At 42.5% G+C, this 19608-nt stretch overlaps 1 protein-coding gene across 1 annotated transcript in view; it reads left to right on the forward strand.

Annotated features, from left to right (window-relative positions):
• NCBP3 (nuclear cap binding subunit 3) overlaps nt 1–19608 on the forward strand; it is a 90525-nt gene that overhangs the window by 3169 nt on the left and 67748 nt on the right. Inside the window, exons 3-5 of the mRNA XM_030185771.1 lie at nt 9165–9270; nt 13870–13995; nt 17342–17467. Coding sequence (XP_030041631.1) covers nt 9165–9270; nt 13870–13995; nt 17342–17467 — 358 coding nt within the window. The remainder of the gene's footprint in view (nt 1–9164; nt 9271–13869; nt 13996–17341; nt 17468–19608) is intronic.

A 19608-nucleotide genomic window follows, 5' to 3' on the forward strand; every position in this document is an offset into this window, starting at 1 on the left:
TTGCCTTTCAAGAAATAGTGGGATGTTCTATCATTATAGTTTTACCAATTGAGCAATTTTATTATTTTATTTTTACAACAAATGCAGGTTCTTTCTCTGCGTACTATATATGTTCCTGGAACGGTCATGAATATGTCACCAGAATTTAGATATCCCTGTGTATTCCTTTATTTGGCCAGTTAGGAAATAGGAAGCTAAGTAGGCTTTAGGGCTCATTTTCAAAGCACTTAAATTTACAAAGTTCTAAGTTCTTTGAAAATACTCCTCTACGTCGTACAACTGCATGTGAAGTTCCATTCATTCCATCTTGATTTACTAACTTATTGAGCCTAGTCTTAAATGATTGTTTAAAGCCCTGACAAAGGTAGAAGCACTGCATTGTGCAGGGCAGCTAGAATCTGTGTGTTCTCTATATTTAATAACAGAAGGGTGCTGCATGCATTGGTGCTGGGGGTGTTTGGCTGGAGTGAGAAGCGTGTGCAGCCATGTTGGAGTAGGCCAAGCAAGAACGACCATAGGGGAAAGGAGGCTCTTTTTTTCATAAGCCATGGGGGGGGGGGGGGGGGGATGCAGTCAGTTTTTGCTGCACCAGCCTCCTTGTAAGCTTGGGGGGCATTGGAGATTGAGAGACTGAGCATGACCAACGTGTCCACCCCCCCCCCCCCCCCAAATAGCCTAATGTTCCTCCTCTTCTCAGCACCTCATCCCCTGAAACAGCTGATCGCTAATGCCACCTATCATTTACAGAGGTTTTTCCATTCCCACCATAGAAGCAAAATGGAAGATTACTGTTGATAAAATGGAGTTTAAGAACTGTAAATAAGTGTTTACTTTGTAGTTACTTTTGGCTGTTCAGATGCAGTGCAAGCAACATTGCTTACCTGTAGCAGATGTTTTCCTTAAACAGCAGGATTAATGAGGCACACAAATGGGTGACATCATCTGAGAGCGCCAGAGTAGAACTCTCCGTACAGGACCCAGTATAAAGTTCTGAGCATTCACACCCCTTCCTGTGTACAGGAAACTGCTCATCTCACTGTCACAAGCAGGATTAAGTCAGGCACATGGGTAGCTCCCAAACTCAGAGCTTCTCTGTCTTGTATTGTCAGTCTTTTTACCAGTCTGCACTGTCAATTGTGAAAGCTGTTAGCTTGTAGGAACAGAGTGTCTAGCATGGCATGACAATAAGCACTGATCAGTGGTGAAATCTAAAGAAATACCACTTAGCTGCTTTTGTAGATAGGCAGACTTCAGTAGAAGCCCTAACCTGTTAAGTCTTTAACCTTGAAGCTTGCAGAACTATAAAAGAAGCAAGCCAGAGATTTTTTGTAACTGGCATACAAGGATCAAACGAGGTGAAAACGTTGTTGGTGTTCTAAATGATTCTGATTTTTAAAAGCAACAGGTGAGAGCCTGTTTACAGTCCAAAATATGAAGGGATTTCTTGTGAGAATTTGAGTGGGGTTTCAAGACAAAAGAGAAGAAGCATTGTTTCCTCATTCAGGAGAAAGGGTGTCATCACTTAAGGCAGAAACTTGGAATGTCTCCAAAAACAACTTGTGATGATGGAACTATGTGGTGGGTTTGTTTATTACCAGTACTTCAAGATGCTCAAAATTCTGGCACTGTTCAGTACAGCGCCAGAAAATTACCGCTGCAACAGTTCTGCAACACAGCTCCCTAATGCTCAGCGCTAATGACATGCAAGGAATGCTGTTAGCGTTGAGCATTAGGGAGTTGTTTTCAAGATAGGGGGAGGATGGTGCCTGGCGCCAGTGTTGAAAAGTTGTGCATTAAGCACAGCTCTTCAGCTCATGCCCAGAACATCAGAGTGAAGGAGAAGAAAGAGGGAGCTGTCCTGCTACTGCCAAGCACAAGAGCGCACAGCACAAACGTGACCGGACAGAAAAAGTTACCGTTCACTTAAGTGCACTGCACAAACGAATCCCATCCAAAGCTGGAATCGTTACCGTTCTTTTCTTGAAGGATCCTGCTGATAGCATTTTCTCCCTCTTGAGGTGGCTTGTATCTGCAGTGTTAGCGTCCAAACTACACACCTTCTGGCTGTACTTTTGTTTTAATCAAGAAAACTATAGGTCCTTATGCTCGGCACAACCCTAATACCAGCTCCGAGCTGGCGTTGGGTTTGCCACGGGAGGAGCGCCCTTGTTTGGTGCGCTGCCCGCTAAGCATTTGATAGGAGTAGGCAATCACCTGTTTTGCATGGATTTTCATTCTTTTTGTGCTCAGAGCTGACATAGAAATATGACAACAGATAAAGGTCAAATGGCCCATCCTCTGTAACCCCTGACTCTTCTGTTTTTTAAGGGATACCACGCGCTTGTCCCACGCTTTCTTAAATTCCGACATAGTCCTCATCTCCACGACTTCCACCGGGAGGCCATTCCACGCATCCACCACCCTTTCTGTGAAATAATACTTTCTTAAATTCCTCCTAAGCTTATTCCCTCTTAACTTCGTCATACGCCCCCTTGTTCCACAGTTTTCTTTCAGTTGAATAAGGCTCACTTCCTGTACATTAATGCCCTTGAGATACTTATATCTCCCCTCTCCTCCAGTGTATACGTGTTGAGGTTCATAAGGCTGTCCCTATATGTTTTGTGTTCAAGACCTTTTACCAGTTTTGTAGCCACTGTCTGGACCGATTCCATCCTGTTTATATCTTTCCGTAGGTACTGTCTCTAGAACTGCACACAGTACTCTAATGGGGCCTCACCTTTTATTTTTTTCCTGCTGATCATCCTCTCTTTATGCACCCAAGCATCCTTCTGGCTTTGACCGTCGCTTTTTCTGCCTGTTTGGAAGCTTTAAGGCCATCAGACACAATCACACCCCTCTCTTCCTTAGTACACAGGAGCACTTCACCCCCTATACTGTACCATTCCCTCAGATTCTTGTGACCCAAGTGCATAACCCCGCTTTTTTTAGCATTAAATCTTAGTTGTCAAATATTGGACCATTCCTCCTCATGTCATCCACTCCCTCTGGGGTGTCCACCCTGTTGCAGAGTTTGGTATCATCCGCAAACAGACAAACCTTACTAGACAGCCCTTCCGCAATATCACTCACAAAGATGTTAGAAAGAGCCGGCCTGAGGACCAATCCACTGATAACATCCCTTTCTTCAGAGCAAGCTCCATTTACCACTACCCTCTGTCTCCTTCCATTCAACCAATTTTTTACCCAATCAATTACTCTGGGTCCCAGGGCACTCTTATTTATCAGCCGCCTGTGGGGAACCGTGTCAAAGGCTTTGCTGAAATCTAAGTATACTACATCTAGTTCCCCTCCCATGTCCAACTGTTTTGTCACCCAGTCGAAGGAATCAATCAGATTCGTCATATACAACCTGCCTCGGGTCCTTCATTCCATTCAGTTCAAGAAACCTCACAATCCCCAGCTAGGGTGACGCTTCCCCCTACCCCCTCCAGCTCCACTCCCTTTTTCTTGGATGGTGTTTGTGTGCTGTGAAATGGGACTTCTATGTGATGTTATCCTTGGCAGGTTGGTGTGGCTTCAGTTCCAGCAGTCACAGGCCTATCTTGGGCAACAGCCACAGGTGACCTTTAAAGTGCACCGGCTACAGACGTTCCTTCGGATGGAGTTTTAACTTCTCTGATACCAGTTGAAGTATCCCTTCAGGTGGCATAGCAGCCTGTATAGTATGTTGTGCAGCGGCAGCCGCCTGCATTTCATCTGTTACTGCAGCCGGTTCTGCAACATGGCTCAGAGTATGGGATGACATCTGTGCCTTCATGTTTAACTCTGGTGCCATTCTCATCCCGTTAGCTTCACATGATGAGATAGTATGTGGGTGACAGCCTTGGCATGCATCTCTGTCTCTTCATGTGTGAGCAGTAGCCCATGAACCAGGCACAAGAGGTTAAGTTCCAGTCTTTCCTTTTCCATTGTTTACAGTCGTTTCCTCTGGATTACTAGCTACAACACCAACTGATATAGCTCCGGCAGTTGCATGTGCTAGTATTCAGTCATTACGTATTCTCTTCCTTTTTACATTCTGGAATGCTAGTTTCTATCTAACCAGTTGCACGTCCAACTTCTATAGCTCTAGGGGTTGCCCTTACTTGTAGGCCTCTGTTCTTTTCTCTTGTCGCTCTTACTGGCTCTAGAAAACGGTTTGTTTTGTTCTCCTGCTGAGTGCCTTTGTATGTCTCCTTCAGTGGAGTGTACTTTAATATCGTATGTGGGCTAGACTGCCATTTGGTTTCACTGGCAGTGCCCACAGTTCCAGGGTGTCGGTCGTTTTGCTACCCTACACATTCCTTTTTTGGCTCACAGCAGGTTTGGCCATAAAGGTTTCTCTTAATTTTGGTATTTTTCAGCATTTCTATAGGAACAGTTTGCTTCTCTTCAGCGGGCTTGCCTGCCATTCACTTCTTGCCTTTTATGGGTCTCTTCCTGTTTTCTGTTTGTTCCTGACTTAGTTCGACAAGTGATAGAGGCCTTTCTCTGGTGGTCCCACTCTATTTGGGAGACTGCTTTGCTACATCCCATTAGTCTGGACTGGTCTGGTAGAAATGACAATGAAGGAAAAAGTATGGACTATGAGCCACACTAACTATTACAGTTCAGGACAGGCCTCTTGAAAGGTATTAATCCGCAAACAAATCTTTTCCGGAGATGGGAAGGCGGTAGAACGAGAGGACATGAAATGAGATTGAAGGGGGGCAGACTCAAAAAAGATATCAGGAAGTATTTTTTCCACAGAGAGAGTAGTGGATGCTTGGAATGCCCTCCCACGGGAGGTGGTGGAAATGAAAACGGTAACGGGATTCAAACATGTGTGGGATATGCATAAAGGAATCCTATGCAGTAGGAAGGGATCCTCAGAAGCTTAGCCGAAATTGGGTGGCAGAGCAGGTGGGGGAAGAGAGGTTGGTGGTTGGGAGGCGAGGATAGTGGAGGGCAGACTTATACGGTCTGTGCCAGAGCCAATGATGGGAGGCGGGACTGGTGGTTGGGAGGCGGGAAATACTGCTGGGCAGACTTGTACAGTCTGTGCCCTGAAAAAGGCAGGTACAAATCAAGGTAAGGTATACACATATGAGTTTATCTGTTGGGCAGACTGGATGGACCATGCAGGTCTTTTTCTGCCGTCATCTACTATGTTACTATGTCTCCTGACTTGGTAACATCTCTTATGTCAGTTGAGTACTAGCCATACTGCTGGTTATAGCTCAGGCCCCATCATCTGACTTGGTGAAAATGTCTGCATGTCACTGGTGGATATGGTTCCAGCCACATCTCCTGGCCCAGTAAAATATCTGTATATGTCAGTTAAGAATGAGTAACAGTACTGGTTATAGCTCAGGCAACATCTCTTGATTTGGTGAAAATATCTGGATGTCAGTTGAGAACGAGCCACAATCGGGTTATATCTCCTGCCTCAGTTAACTATCTGTTTTGTGAGCCACGTCAGGGCATGCTTCATATTGCAGTTCAGACTGGATATCCTGACTCAACCAGATGCCTGTCAGTCAAGTAAGAGCCAGCTGGCTAAATGTTGCAGCTAATGCCAAGTAGCTTCACTGATTATGGCATTTGCAACGTTCTTTTTCTTTACTTTCAGTGTCATGGGCACTGTTGCTTGGCTATTCGAAATACTGATCATTCCAGGCTGCATGATACCCTTGAGGGGGCGAATTACCTGGAACTATTTCTGTTAGTCTGGACTGGTCTGGTAGGACTAAAGGAAAGAAAATTATTAGGTTAGCATAATTTCTCCTTGCCTACTTTTTGTTCCAGTTTTAAAATCTTACGGTTTGGAATAGACCACAATTTTCCAAAGTGAACGCAGCAGCTCTCACTGGCTCAAAAACAGAGGCAAAGAGGCTTTATGCTGCAAATCCATTAAAGCTCTTTCTGAAGTTCCTGTAGTGAATTGTTTGCACTTCACTTTGGATCTTACTCATTCCCCCCGGGCAAACTTCTCTGCTCAAGGGACGCTGCTGCACTCGGTGTATCTAGACCCAAGGAGTCAACTGCAGAGCATTCGTCTGGAGATGCCACACTCACCAAAGATAGATTCCTATGTCTCAGTGCAGGATTAGCTAGGGGCGCTCTCTCTTCAGGGGTTAGCGATATGCTACTTCCCAGGGGTGAAGAGGGTTCTGCTAATCCTACTTTCATCTCAAGTGGGACTGCTCCAGTGAATGGTAAGTGCATAGCAAATGTATTGGTTTTCTGTTGTACAAGAGGAGTACTTGTTGCCATCCACAGTCTCTTTCTAGACATTTTAGCAGTGAAGAAACGGAGAGCTCAGTGCACATGTCTGATCTCTACAGCGCCATCATGCACCCCCCCCCCCCCCAAAAAAAAAAAAGACTGCTCTTAGGCCATAGAAGTGCCCACTGTTACTATACAGTGTAGGGAGCTATACAAGAGAGTCAGTTTGCTGAACATGTCTTTTGTAGTGTTGGGAATAGAGACCCGAACGGGGTTGACAGGACTCCAGTGGGAATCCCCTCCGGTACTCCCGCAGGGAGGGAAGCAGTTCTGCGGGTTCCTTTGGAAGTGCATGCCAGCCTCGCTGAACATGTCTTTTGCAATGTTGGGAGTAGAGACCCGAACGGGGTTGACAGGACTCGAGTGGGAATCCCCTCCGGTTCTCCCACAGGAAGGGAAGCAGTTCTGCAGGGATCCCTTGGAAGTGAATGCCAGCCTCGCCATCACCTACAAGTTCTAGTAGTGCCAGCTTCTTGATTGAATCAACGCAGGCGCACTGGGAAAAATCTCCCATTAACCCTCTCTGCTCTGCTCCGCTCCCTGCCTGGGCTGATACATGGCAGGCCTATGATCCACATGCATGAGCCAGCAGCATCAGAGATCACCTGACCTACTGGCCATGCATGTAGCGATTGCACACCAGTGAGTGAATCTCCAGAGTTTTTCATTCCATCCAGTCAGTATCCTGTCACAGTGACTTCTTGTCCACAGCATGAGCGAGCGAATCTTCGTGTCTTCATGTGCAGCTGCAGCAGCTTCCTCTCCTGTTCCATCCTTGTCTGCTAGAGCTGGGCCGTCTCAAAGATCCAGAGAGGAGCCAACCAGAATTTTTTTAGGTACCACTCTGGCTTGTCTCTGATCTCTTTGAAAGAGTTGCAGATGCAGAGGGGTTGGGGATCAAAATGTTGATTACTGAAACTAACTTGCTTAGATAAAATTGCCTGTTGCTTTTTTCTTTTCTTTATTTTATTTTTTTATTGTCCCATTCAGCTTCTCTGTGACTCTTCTTGACACAATCTGGGATGCATTGATGTAGAATAGATCTTGAGGAGGCATTAGTGCCACAGATTCAGACTTTTCCTTACCAGTTGGAAGTTTGAACTTTAAGGTGGAGAAAAAGCTAAGGATCTGTTTTAGCTCAACAACAGCTTCCCTGGTTAAGACTTGTCTAATTTAAGGCTGCCAGATGTCTTAAAGGTGCTTTCCCCCTGCCTGGTGGCGGTGGTCTGCTGTGAGGTGGCCAAAAAAAAATGGCACACGCATGCTTGCATCCACGCACGACAAGCTCCTTTGGATGATTGTTACTATCTTGGTAAAGTGCTCAAAATAGAGATTAGACAGGTTTTTTTTTTTGTTACATTTGTACCCCGCGCTTTCCCACTCATGGCAGGCTCAATGCAGCTTACATGGGGCAATGGAGGGTTAAGTGACTTTCCCAGAGTCACAAGGAGCTGCCTGTGCCTGAAGTGGGAATCAAACTCAGTTCCCCAGGACCAAAGTCCACCACCCTAACCACTAGGCCACTCCTAGATCTGGTTACCATTTCTTGTGCGATTCCAACTTGCACTATCATGAGGATGTCTGGGATTCCCTGTATTTGAACTGACTTGTTATTGACCTTTTCTTTGGTTGTCAGCCTCTTGGTTTGAGTTTGGGGAATTTTTTTTTTGGGGGGGGGGTATTGGTTTTGTGCCTGAACGTGTTTGTATTTGTATTTTCATTAATACTCAAAAACTAAATTAAAAAAAAAGAATTACTTCCAATGGGTGTGGGTGGGGATGTAGGAGATTCTAGTTGGGATGGGTTAGATTTCTGTCCCCATGCCACTCTCTCTCTGGTTGAGAGGCTCCACAGGAAATACACTGGTACTGCACTGTCTGTGTTGTGTATGAGTTGATTCCAAGCACCTTCTCTTAATGGTAGGACTGTCTGCTCTAAGTTAATGCATAGATCCCAGTGAAGCAGACTGTACAGAAGCATTCAGATCTGCAAGACCAACACCACCATGAGCAAGGGAAGTGCAGAAACGGACAAAAAAAACAGAGAAGGAAAGAAAGATTCCATAAAATACTTCTGTCTGGTCCTCTTGGGCCTCTGTGCAAGTAGGAGATATTCGCCTGAGGCAGCAATAAGAGCCAGAGACCACCTCCTCATGACGCGCATAGTCTGGTATACTACCATCAAAGGCAGAAATCTTCGAAGATCTCAAAGATGTTCTGTCCTATTATTTCTTTTGAGCTGAAGATACAATTTTTGAGGTGGTAACTGATATCCTTGTAGCTGAAACAATGGTTTTACCTTTCTAGGACAGAAGATTTCTCAAGCAGAGTGGGCACAGAAGAAAAGACAATTTCATTGTGAAAAACTTACCTTACTCAAAGACTGATTTTTTATTTAACTTTTATAGGATGATTTTTATTTAATTTTCCAGTTTATCATCAAAGTCCTTCCTGTTAAAGTTAAATAAAATTAATAAGGAAGAAACTTTGATGGAAACAACAAAACTGTGGAGATAAGGACCACATTTGCTCAAAACTTTACACTGGGTTCTGAGCTCTGGGAGCAGTTTCATCCTGGCGCTCTTGGATGATGTCACCCACTTGTATGCCTGACTCAATCCTGCTTGTTGAAGGGAAAATAAAACTACATTACTTGCTGTATTTGTAGATGACAGAATTCATCTAGAGCCACAAATTCTAGAAAAATAAAGCCTGTAAGTGATGATGAAGCATAAAAGGAAATAAACATGTACTGTGCCAGAGCTGAGGAGTTGCTAGGGTAGGAGAATTAGTAACAGTAAGGATTTTGTGTTTACGTTTGTTTAGTCTGATGCACTGTCTGGTGGTGATTTGAAGTGCAGCCACATCTTTTGTCATTTAATATGTCCTGCTCTTTAGGAAGCAATTGAGAAAAAGGAGCAGAGAGCAAAACGCTTCCATTTTCGAGCCGATGAAAACCTTGCACAAAGGAGCATACTGTTGGATTCAGAGATGATGAAAAAAGGTAAGGAGGAAAGACTTGTGGATTTATTACACACATTACTTGCTGAATGCTTACTTTATCCGGCTGAAAGAGGTAATTGGAATGAATCGTGGATGCTATGAAAGGGTTTTCTCATTGTCCTTGTTCCCTGATGAGTCGGATTGAAATGTTTGATGGACTGAGTGTGTGTGTTAGTGTGTGAAGTTGCACTCAGGGGTGTCCGTTATTAGGTGCCAGCTGAGTTTCGGTTTTGCTGCCAAAATTGGCCCCAAATCCTTTTTCTGGCCATGTTTCGGTTTCTGCTGAAAAATGGCCATCGCTGGACAAACTTTAACATTCCATCGCTAACACAGTTTGACTACATACTTCAATCTGAGCAAAAGACCACATGCTCACTGGATCCTGTTCCGTCTCATTGGCTTCCCTTTAATTCACGTAGTCTAAAATTACTAACACGCTTACCACTGGAAGACTGCTTTGGTTCATCCCCTGTTGAAGAATCAGTCTCTTGACCCAGGCCTCTTAAGTAGCTATTATCCCATTTCTAACCTTCCTTTTTTGAGTAAACTCTTAGAACGTTGTGTTTTTAAGCAATTCTTGGATCATCTTGAATCCTCTAACATGCTTCATCCCTCTCAGTCTGGATTTCAACCGGGGTTCAACCGAGACAATTATTGCTTCATTGCTGAATGACTGTTATATGGTGATTGAGCACGGCAAAGCTCTTTTATTGGATCTATCTTCAGCCTTTGATTTGGTTAGTCACTCACTTTTTCTCTCCCGTCTCTCCTCTTTAGGCCTTTCTGTCCTACTCTGGTTTTGTTCTTTCCTTACTGATCACACCTTTTGGGTAGTCCTCTTTAGGCCTTTCTGTCCTACTCTGGTTTTGTTCTTTCCTTACTGATCACACCTTTTGGGTAGTCCTCCCTTCCTCCCTCTCGGATCCTGTACCTCTTTGCTGTGGTGTTCCCCAGTGTTTGGTCCTTTCACTATTGCTCTTTAATGTGTAGTCCTCTGGCATTTCTCATCCAGGAGCACCATGTGAAATGCTATATTTACGCTGATTACATTCTCCTAGTCTCCACCCAAGATCCTCTTCACCCCAGTCTTGGCTATTTGCAAAGGTGTCTTCATGCTGTTTCTTCTTGGCTTATCTCTCATCACCTCCACCTTAATCAACAGAAACCTTCAGCTATCTGGCTCACTGGACATCGTGCCGCAACCCCTGTTGTGCCATCCATTGATGGGGTTCCTGTTCACCTGACCGATAACATGAAATAGCTCCGAGTTCATTTATACAGTGCCTTAACTTTCTTTTTGCACATTTCTGCCATCGTTAAGAGCTGTTTTTGTTCTCTGTACCTAGTGTTCTCACTCTATGCGTTTCTCTCTACTGAGAGCTGTGCCACTCTTCTTTTTGCTCTGGTTGCCTCGAAGTTAGACTACTGCAATGTTGTATATGCCAGCCGCCCAGATGTTTCCCACCATAAATTGCAGACAGTCCAGAATACCACCCTCCATCTTCTCTCACCTGCTCATCACTATGATCATGTAACTCTTAAAAGAATAATATTGGTCAAGTCTCAATTGCCTGGTTCCATAGAGAGCTAGGCGGTAGAGAACAAGCCCGGGATCTACAGATGGTTGCAGATAGATGGAGTAGGGAGGTGGGAGTGCCGGTAGCTGCAAAGGTGTTATTGGGGGCCCATCAAAGTGGTACTCACTTGGTACATAATGTGGAACTCCAGGAGTGCCATTTTAGGACGGTACATAGGGCTTACATCTCACAGAGACAGGCTGTTTATGTGGGGGTTATGGAAACTAAAAATTGTCTTAAATGTACGAGGGATGAGGCCACGCTTTTCGACGGTCTCTGGAAGTGTAGAAGCATCGCTAGCTATTGGGCCGCGATCTCCCGGTTTCTTCAAGAGGTATTGGGAAGAACATTTCGGCTCACATTTGAAAGAGCGTTATTTAGTGCCCCAGGTCAGTGGAGTGTAGGTACACATGGAGAAAAGTTGTTTTTAGGGAAAGCTTGCATTGTGGGGAAGAAATGCATATTAATGTATTGGACACAAGATCGCCCTCCCGTTTGGCACTGGCGGAATAAACTGCATGAATTAATGATCTGGGAAGCGAGGGGTGCGGGTGTGTCTCCGGGAAGACAGCGGAGGTTTCTGGCAGTATGGGGAACTTATTTGAATGTAATCTCGCCGCGGGCGCGCAGTCAAATCCTGAACAAACTCCCTTGGCAGAAGTAATTTAGGTAGTTGGGCACTTTGAGCGTGGCACGGGGAAAGGGACTGCTAGGAGGGGTGGGAGGAGGGGAGGGCTAGGGTGGATCGGTTTAGAGGTAAATGGAGTATTATTCAAGGTTAGAGGTTATTGGGAGGGTTAGGGGGGAAGAGGGAAGGGGAGGACATGATTTAAAGTGTGATGGTGGTCTTTTGAGCTGGAGAGCATGAGGCTGACTTATTATTGCCACCAGTTTATATAGGTGTATGTGTTTGTTTAAACTACTGAAAGTTGCACTATAATAATAATAATGGGGGAGGAGGGAGGGCGGATTAGGTAAGAAGGGGGAAATTGTTTACAAAATGGTTGATGACGGACCATTTCGTCTTATTGCTATTGTGTTTGTTTTAAGATGAGGCCTGTGTTTGGGCTAATTGTTAATTGCACAGAAGTTTATTTTTCATCAATAAAAACGTTAACTAAAAGAATAATATTGGATTCCCATTAAATACCAGATTACCTACAAGTTTCTGACCCTCACTTTTAAGGCATTGCACCTGGTTTTGCCTCAATTTCTGACCAATCTGATTACTCCTTATTGTCCTGCACGTGAGATCCGCTCCGCATTTGATTCCTGTCTGGCTTCACTATCCGTTCACTGTGCTCGTCATTGCTCCATTCGCACCTCTGTGTTTTTTTGCTTGGCCCCTTTTCTTTGGCATTCATTACTCCTTCCCCAGTGTGAGCTTTCTCTCCCATTTTCGCTGTCTCCTTAAAGCTTATCTGTTTTCCCAGGCATTTCCCTAACCCTATGGCTTTTAATTCTTTGGCGATGGGTTCCAGTAGGTGGTTGGTTGTCTCTGCTTCCTTACCCACCCTCGCTGTTTCTCTCTTGTCTGACTTACTCTGTTTATTTCCCATGCTCTCCTGATATTGGCGTTCTTTTCCTATTTTTTTTCCTTATTGTTTGTAAACCTTTTTGATTTGTTGAGAACTGGTGGTATATCAAGTGTACAATAAAGATAAATGTGTTTGCAGTGGAAACCGAAAACTTGTTCTCTGTTCGTTTCCCCCCACCCCACCCCACCTGTTGGTCTCCCTGGGCCTATCTTACAATCCTCAGTTACTCCTGCCCAGTCTCCCTTTGCTCTCAAAATGGCTGCCACAATTGGGGAATCCTGCCCTGACCTCACCACTAGACCACCAGTGATTGTAAGGTAGTCCTGGGGGCGGGGGGGGGGGGGGGGCACCGTTACTCTTGTTATATAATACTTTGATAAGTATGGCTATATAATAATATGTGTGAATTTGTTTTATGTATTCATGATAGTGTTTTAGACTTTTTATTTTGTGTTTGTAATTCTGTACAGCCAGCTATAAATAAATTAAAGTAAACTTTTTTTTTGACTAGTTTATATGGTAAATAGTGTTCCAAATAAATGCTTTTGATACATGATTTTAGCAGTAATTTATAAATTTGAGACGATAAACTCCTTAGGAATTAACCTCTTTGTGGGGTTATGATGTCAGCTGTCACTCCGAGTGTTGCACAAAGTCAACCACTGTAAAAGCACTGTGGTTTCTAGTTTTTCATTAGCTGCAGTCCACGTGTGTGGAGGCTATTTTGCTTGGAGGTGAAATATGATCTTTCTTTTATTTAAATTATTATATTCTGGCTTGGGTACTGTGGATTTAGCAGAGGGAAATTAAGTTAAATTGTACAGCGCTGCGTAACCGTAGTAGCGCTTTAGAAATGTCAAGTAGTAGTAGGGAAGTAGACTGCAAGTTCTGACAGTCATCTGTCCTCACCGGTTCACATTCACACAGCCAAACTTGAGTTTTCCGTTCCAGTTTTAGCCAAAACCAGTTCATGGTTTTTAGCTGTAGTTTCAGCTTTGGCCAAAAGCTTTTGGACAGTTTCTATAGCAGTTTCGGTTTGGGCTGGAACTGGACAAAAAAAAAAAACAGTTTTGGTCGCCCTCTACCCTGTATATTCTTCTGACTCTTCACTCCAGAGCCGCTTTTGTGGGACTTATATTGATCATTGCAGAGCACCATCAGATTCAGTTCTCTACAGAAAGCACACTAACCCACTAGAATTTAAAAGCAGTGTCATTTACCTTCTAAAGAAAAAAAATTTTTGTGCACACGTGATATCATAGGTCTTCTTTGAATCAATTTATGAAATTGATTGAAAGGGAAATAAACCCTCTTAAAATGTAGCTTTAAAATGGATTCTCAATGAATTACCCTGCCAATGTTTCTCTGGTTTTTGCAGATGCTTTCTTATATGACCAGATATTTAAGTAAGGCTAAATTTGTGGTAAGTAAGGTTGTAAATCTTTATTAGGCACAGGACTTACTAATGTTTTTTCACTCTTACAGCAATTCCAAATGTGAGGTTGGATGCTATCCATCTTTGCGGAGTAGATGAGATGAGTACACAAGATATATTTGCCTATTTTAAGGAGTATCCCCCTGCTCATATTGAGTGGGTAGATGATACATCTTGTAAGTAACCAAAAAAGAATGCTCTGCTTTTGTGTGCTTTAGCAGCTAACATCTATGTGCTGTTCTACAGCAGATACATTAGCTCAGTACTGACATGAGGGGTTGTACACTGCTTTATAATTTGCAGCATTTGGTACTGGATTTTACTTTATAGACACTGTCTCTTCATAAAATTTCCCCAGTAAAGCTGGATAAATCATGGCTAAAAGGAAGCTGCAGACCTTTTAGCCCTGCTCGAGAGCCGGTTTAAATGTCCACATGTAAAGCATGTGTAAATTGCAACTACAGTCGCATTCTACCCCCAAACACAGCCTAAAGCCAGGTTGCGTAAAAGTACCTGTGTTTTTGTTGACATGCGTACTTTTGTGGGTGAGGTAATTTTATCGGCAGGGCTGTGGAGTCGGTATAAATGAACCAACTCCGACTCCTGCTTCAAAATAAAAAATTTAATTATAATTTATCACTTTTTTCTTATAGATTTTTTTGTTTTATTCTAGATCTAAAATACTGGTAAATATAAGTTATATTTACCAGTACTTTAGATCCAGGGCAAAAAATTTAATATCAGTAGTCTGAGTCGGACAGTAGAAAAATAGTCGTTGAACATTTGATGTACTGACTCCACAGCCCAGTTTATAAGTGTTGTTTTATGTGCATGTGGTGTCATGTGCCCATGAAAATGCCTCAGTAAGATTACCATCACCAGAGCGAGCGTCACTGCTTGAAAATGTACAGTGTTTGTACTTAAGTTATATTTAATTAAAGCCACAAAACTGTGTTGTGGTATGATGGAGGTTCAGCTATCGGAGACTTTTATCTGTACACACTGCAAAATTACTTGGCTGCTAGGGCTTGTGGCTGGAGAGCTTTGTTTTACAGCTCTAGTCCTACAGTGAACAATCGAGGTTGGATTGGAACTTGAATATCTAGGTCAGTGGTCTGACCACAAACCTGCACTGCGAGTATTAGTCATTAAGGTAGGAGGAGTGATCCTGCAACCTAGTGCCTTGGACTTTGATTCAGGAGACGAACAAAAGCATGAATGGACTTACTGCTCATTCTGTATAACTTTGGGCAAATCTCTTTTTGCCTCCAGGACTCGGACTCACAAAAAAACTCCAGACCGCCCAAAACACAGCAGCCAGGCTGATATTTGGTAAAACACGATTCAAAAGTGCCAAACCCCTCTGAGAAAAGCTGCACTGGCTCCCAGTCAAAGAAAGAATCATCTTCAAAATCTGCACTCTGGTCCACAAAATTATCTACGGCGTAGTCCCAGGATACATGTTAGACCTCATAGATCTACCAACCAGAAATAGAATCGGATCATCACGATCATACCTAAACCTACATTACCCAAATTGCAAAGGACTTAAATACAAAACAACTTACGCATCCTACTTCTCCTTCATAAGCTCACAACTATGGAATGAACTCCCAAAAGCTGTGAAAATAATCCATGACCATATAAATTTCAGGAAATCACTAAAAACCAACCTCTTCAAAAAGGCTTACCCCACCCATCCACCGTAAATCCCCACACCCAGCAACACAGCATAACCAAGGATCATACTGGACAATATACAATCTACATTCCCTTCAACCCTCATGGTACCTAATACACACCTACCTCATTAGACCACAATATAAGCTTCTATTTGTTATCTACCGACTTGGCGAACGCCATTACAGTACTATGTAAGCCATATTGAGCCTGCAAATAGGTGGGAAAATGTGGGGTACAAATGTAACAAATTTAATTCTGTCATTTATATTCTGCTTAACCATCAAGTTGAAGGCAGAGAACAATCATATGTTATGAGCAGGTGCTCTCTCTATCCCTAGAGGCTCACAATCTCACTTTTAGATTTTTGCCTGAATCTGATTTTTTTCCAACTGTGTTTCAGTTTAGGGAGGAAAAAAGTTCACATATGAAATTCATAAGTGCTTTGTGCTTCCACAGACGTCTCATGGTAGAAGTCTTTTTTTTTTCTTTTTTTTTTCTCAGTATTTTATACACTCTTCTGGCTGTCTCTGTTTCCATTCTTTCTCTCGTTATTTTGAAACAGTGTGCCTTTGGCTGTCTTTAGATATACATTAAGGACCAAGGAAGAACAAAAGGCACATTTAATTCTAAAATATAAAAGCTAGCAAACAAGAGCAGTCAGTAATACAAAAAGAGACCTTCCAATTAAAAGCAATTATTTTTTATTAATTAGGCACTTTCCAGTCACACACCTCACCTTCAACTAGTGCCAGTCATATTTGCACTGATCTGAGTCCTTAATCCCTCAGTTTTCCTTAAATCATTTGGTATCACATTTTGTACTGTCTCATTATGCGGCCCTTTTACTAAGCTGTAGTAAAATGGACCCTGCGCTAGCAGCGGTGGCTATTTTTGCCACGCGGCAGGGCTCCTTTTACTGCAGCGGGTAAAAAGCCCCCAAAAAAGAAATGGCCATGAGGTACATTCGCACTTCCCATGCAGCCATTTCGGAGGGAGCACTTATCGCCACCCATTGAGGTGGCGCCCCTATGGAAAATTTTCAAATATGTTCACTGGCGCCAGAAATGCCACGCACTGGGGTGGAATTAACCGCTGGCACCAGCGTTAGGCTAGCAGTAGTTCCAGGTTTTCGCACGTCAACCCTTTAGTAATAAGGCCCGTATGTTTGTATATTCTAGGGTATCATTTTAAAAGTATATATAAATATGTAACAAAGAATGAATATATTTATGTACTGATATTTGATATTCCACCTTTCAAGGAAGCATCAGGGCAATGTACAGATCTGGGTCATTACCAGTAGACGCGTAACAATAACATCGTCAATCATCTAAGAAAAACAATGTGCTTTACTCAAGAACACAAGGGAGGAGTAGCATAGCACAACAAAAACAATCCTTTATACATTAGGGATCAGAAGGCAATAGACTAAACTGTACTGAATGATAGAAAAGGAACTAAATTGAAACTGTGTGTAGATCTTTTTGAAAACCATGACTTCAACAGAGTACATAAATATTCAGTAGAATATATAAATATGAATCTATGCATTTTGGGCAGGCAGGCAGAATTTTTCTCCTCACATTGTGTATTTTGTAGTTCTTTTACCCAAATTTATAATCATTGAAAGATACTATTTCAGGATTGCATATTATGAAATGTAGTGAAGCTTGCTGATTTACTGCTACCATGCTTTATGACTGGAAGCATGGTGGTATTCATCATTGTCTTTTGAGGACCCTCTTAAAGCCATTTTAGTAAGATCAGAGGATCATCCATAATGACAGTAACCGGAAGGTCAGTTTGATTTAATGAATGCGTGGTCTTGTGGTTTTTCAGGTAATGTGGTCTGGCTTGACAAGGTGACAACCACCCGTGCCCTTCTAAATACAAGCTCTATGCCTGACCAGGACAAGATCAAAAATCGTGGAACTACAGAAAACAGCTCCTCCACAACAAAGAAAGGTATGTGTGTACCTTAGAAAACATTAGCATTATATGATCTGTGGAAAAAACAGGAGCCCTGAATGAATAGAGAATAAAATGGAGAATATACCCTTTATTTCTGTAGAGGCATTATGATAGAACTAGAAAAAGTATAGAGAAGAGTGACAAAAACGGTAAAGGGGATGGAAAGGCTAAACAAGTTAGGTGTCTTTAGCTTGGATTAAAGGTGACTGAGAAGGGGATATGACATTTATCAAATTCTGAATGAAAGGGACAGGTTTTTATATATCTTTTTCTATTGAGACTGGTTATCTAAAATTTCATAAACTGTTGAAAGCATTTTATTTAGTGAATTCCTTTCCACTTTTGATTGTAATTTTCTTATCTAGTTTGTTATTTTCAAATGAGTCATTCTGCTGCTATGATGTTTTACTTCTTATTGTCTTTTACTTTTGTTTAATCCTAATAGTACTTTGCTTTAAAGTTTGAAGTAAGCCCACATTGAACCCAAACGTTTGGGATAATGTAGGGTATTAATGCTATAAATAGACTAGGGGTAGGGGAAATGCCGAGAAACTGATTTTAAGAATGATTTTTTTTTTTTTCAGACAACACATTTGTAAGCTCTAAAATTTCTTGAGAGAAGATTGCAGCCAAGTCGTAGGGTTGGATTTAAGAGATTTGGACAGATTCGTTAACAGTTATTAGGCAGTAAGGCTTAGGGTTTGCTGCCTTTCACTTCCGAGACAACAACAGGGGATCTCCCCATTAGTATCTGGCAGGTACCTCTAGTGACCCAAATTTGTCACTTATCGGAAACAGTATGCAGAACTCGATAGACCCCATAAGGCACACTGTATGTTCTGATGAAATAAGACTGAAAGAGGTTATGGTAGAAGTTGTATTACAGAATTATGAGTGGGTTGGAACAATTAAATAAGGAATGGTTGTTTTAAACCTTTAAAAAAAAAAAAAGCCAAGAAGACATGCCATGAAACTAAACTGTTACCTACTACTCAGAGCATAATTAAGTTCAGGAACCTGTTGCTGGAGGATGCGGTCAAAGCAACTAACATAATGTTCAAAAAAAGAACAAGTCCCTGGAGGAAAAGTCTAATAAAATATTAGCCAAGTGAACTTGGGAGAGTCATTGCTCATCCCTGGAAATGAGCTATGAGAAATAGATCTGCTTTTGGGATCTATCGGATAGTTTTGACCTTGGTCTGCAGCTGTTGCCGGAGATAGGATGCTGGGTCTTTAACTCTGCATGGCTTCTTATGTTTTTATATTCTTGAAACAGAATAGTCAATATTTATAAACAGAAATATTTGGACCAGGTTTTAGAAGGCTGATTATAAATTTGATGCACATTTGTTACATTTATTTTGAATATTCAATTTCCTTTTATAGACCAGATTCCCTTTTTGGTGAGGGTTTTGGCCAGACTAATCGCTGCACGTTTTTTAAAGCAGCAGAGCAGCAAATTTGAAACAGGAAGTTCCACGCAGAGCAATTGGAGCCTACAATCTGCACAAAGCTGTGTGAGGCTGCCTACATGGATCCAGGAAAAACTGTGAATTCCTTTTTATTCCTTAATATCCCCTAAAAAATTTGGTGTGTATCGAATGGAAAAACAAAACCATTGTGAGGAGACATAATTGCACATATGTACAGTGGGGGAAATAAGTATTTGATCCCTTGCTGATTTTGTAAGTTTGCCCACTGACAAAGACATGAGCAGCCCATAATTGAAGGGTAGGTTATTGGTAACAGTGAGAGATAGCACATCACAAATTAAATCCGGAAAATCACATTGTGGAAAGTATATGAATTTATTTGCATTCTGCAGAGGGAAATAAGTATTTGATCCCCCACCAACCAGTAAGAGATCTGGCCCCTACAGACCAGGTAGATGCTCCAAATCAACTCGTTACCTGCATGACAGACAGCTGTCGGCAATGGTCACCTGTATGAAAGACACCTGTCCACAGACTCAGTGAATCAGTCAGACTCTAACCTCTACAAAATGGCCAAGAGCAAGGAGCTGTCTAAGGATGTCAGGGACAAGATCATACACCTGCACAAGGCTGGAATGGGCTACAAAACCATCAGTAAGACGCTGGGCGAGAAGGAGACAACTGTTGGTGCCATAGTAAGAA

Source organism: Microcaecilia unicolor, chromosome 13, assembly GCF_901765095.1.
Source record: "Microcaecilia unicolor chromosome 13, aMicUni1.1, whole genome shotgun sequence".
Classification (NCBI taxonomy): domain Eukaryota; kingdom Metazoa; phylum Chordata; class Amphibia; order Gymnophiona; family Siphonopidae; genus Microcaecilia; species Microcaecilia unicolor.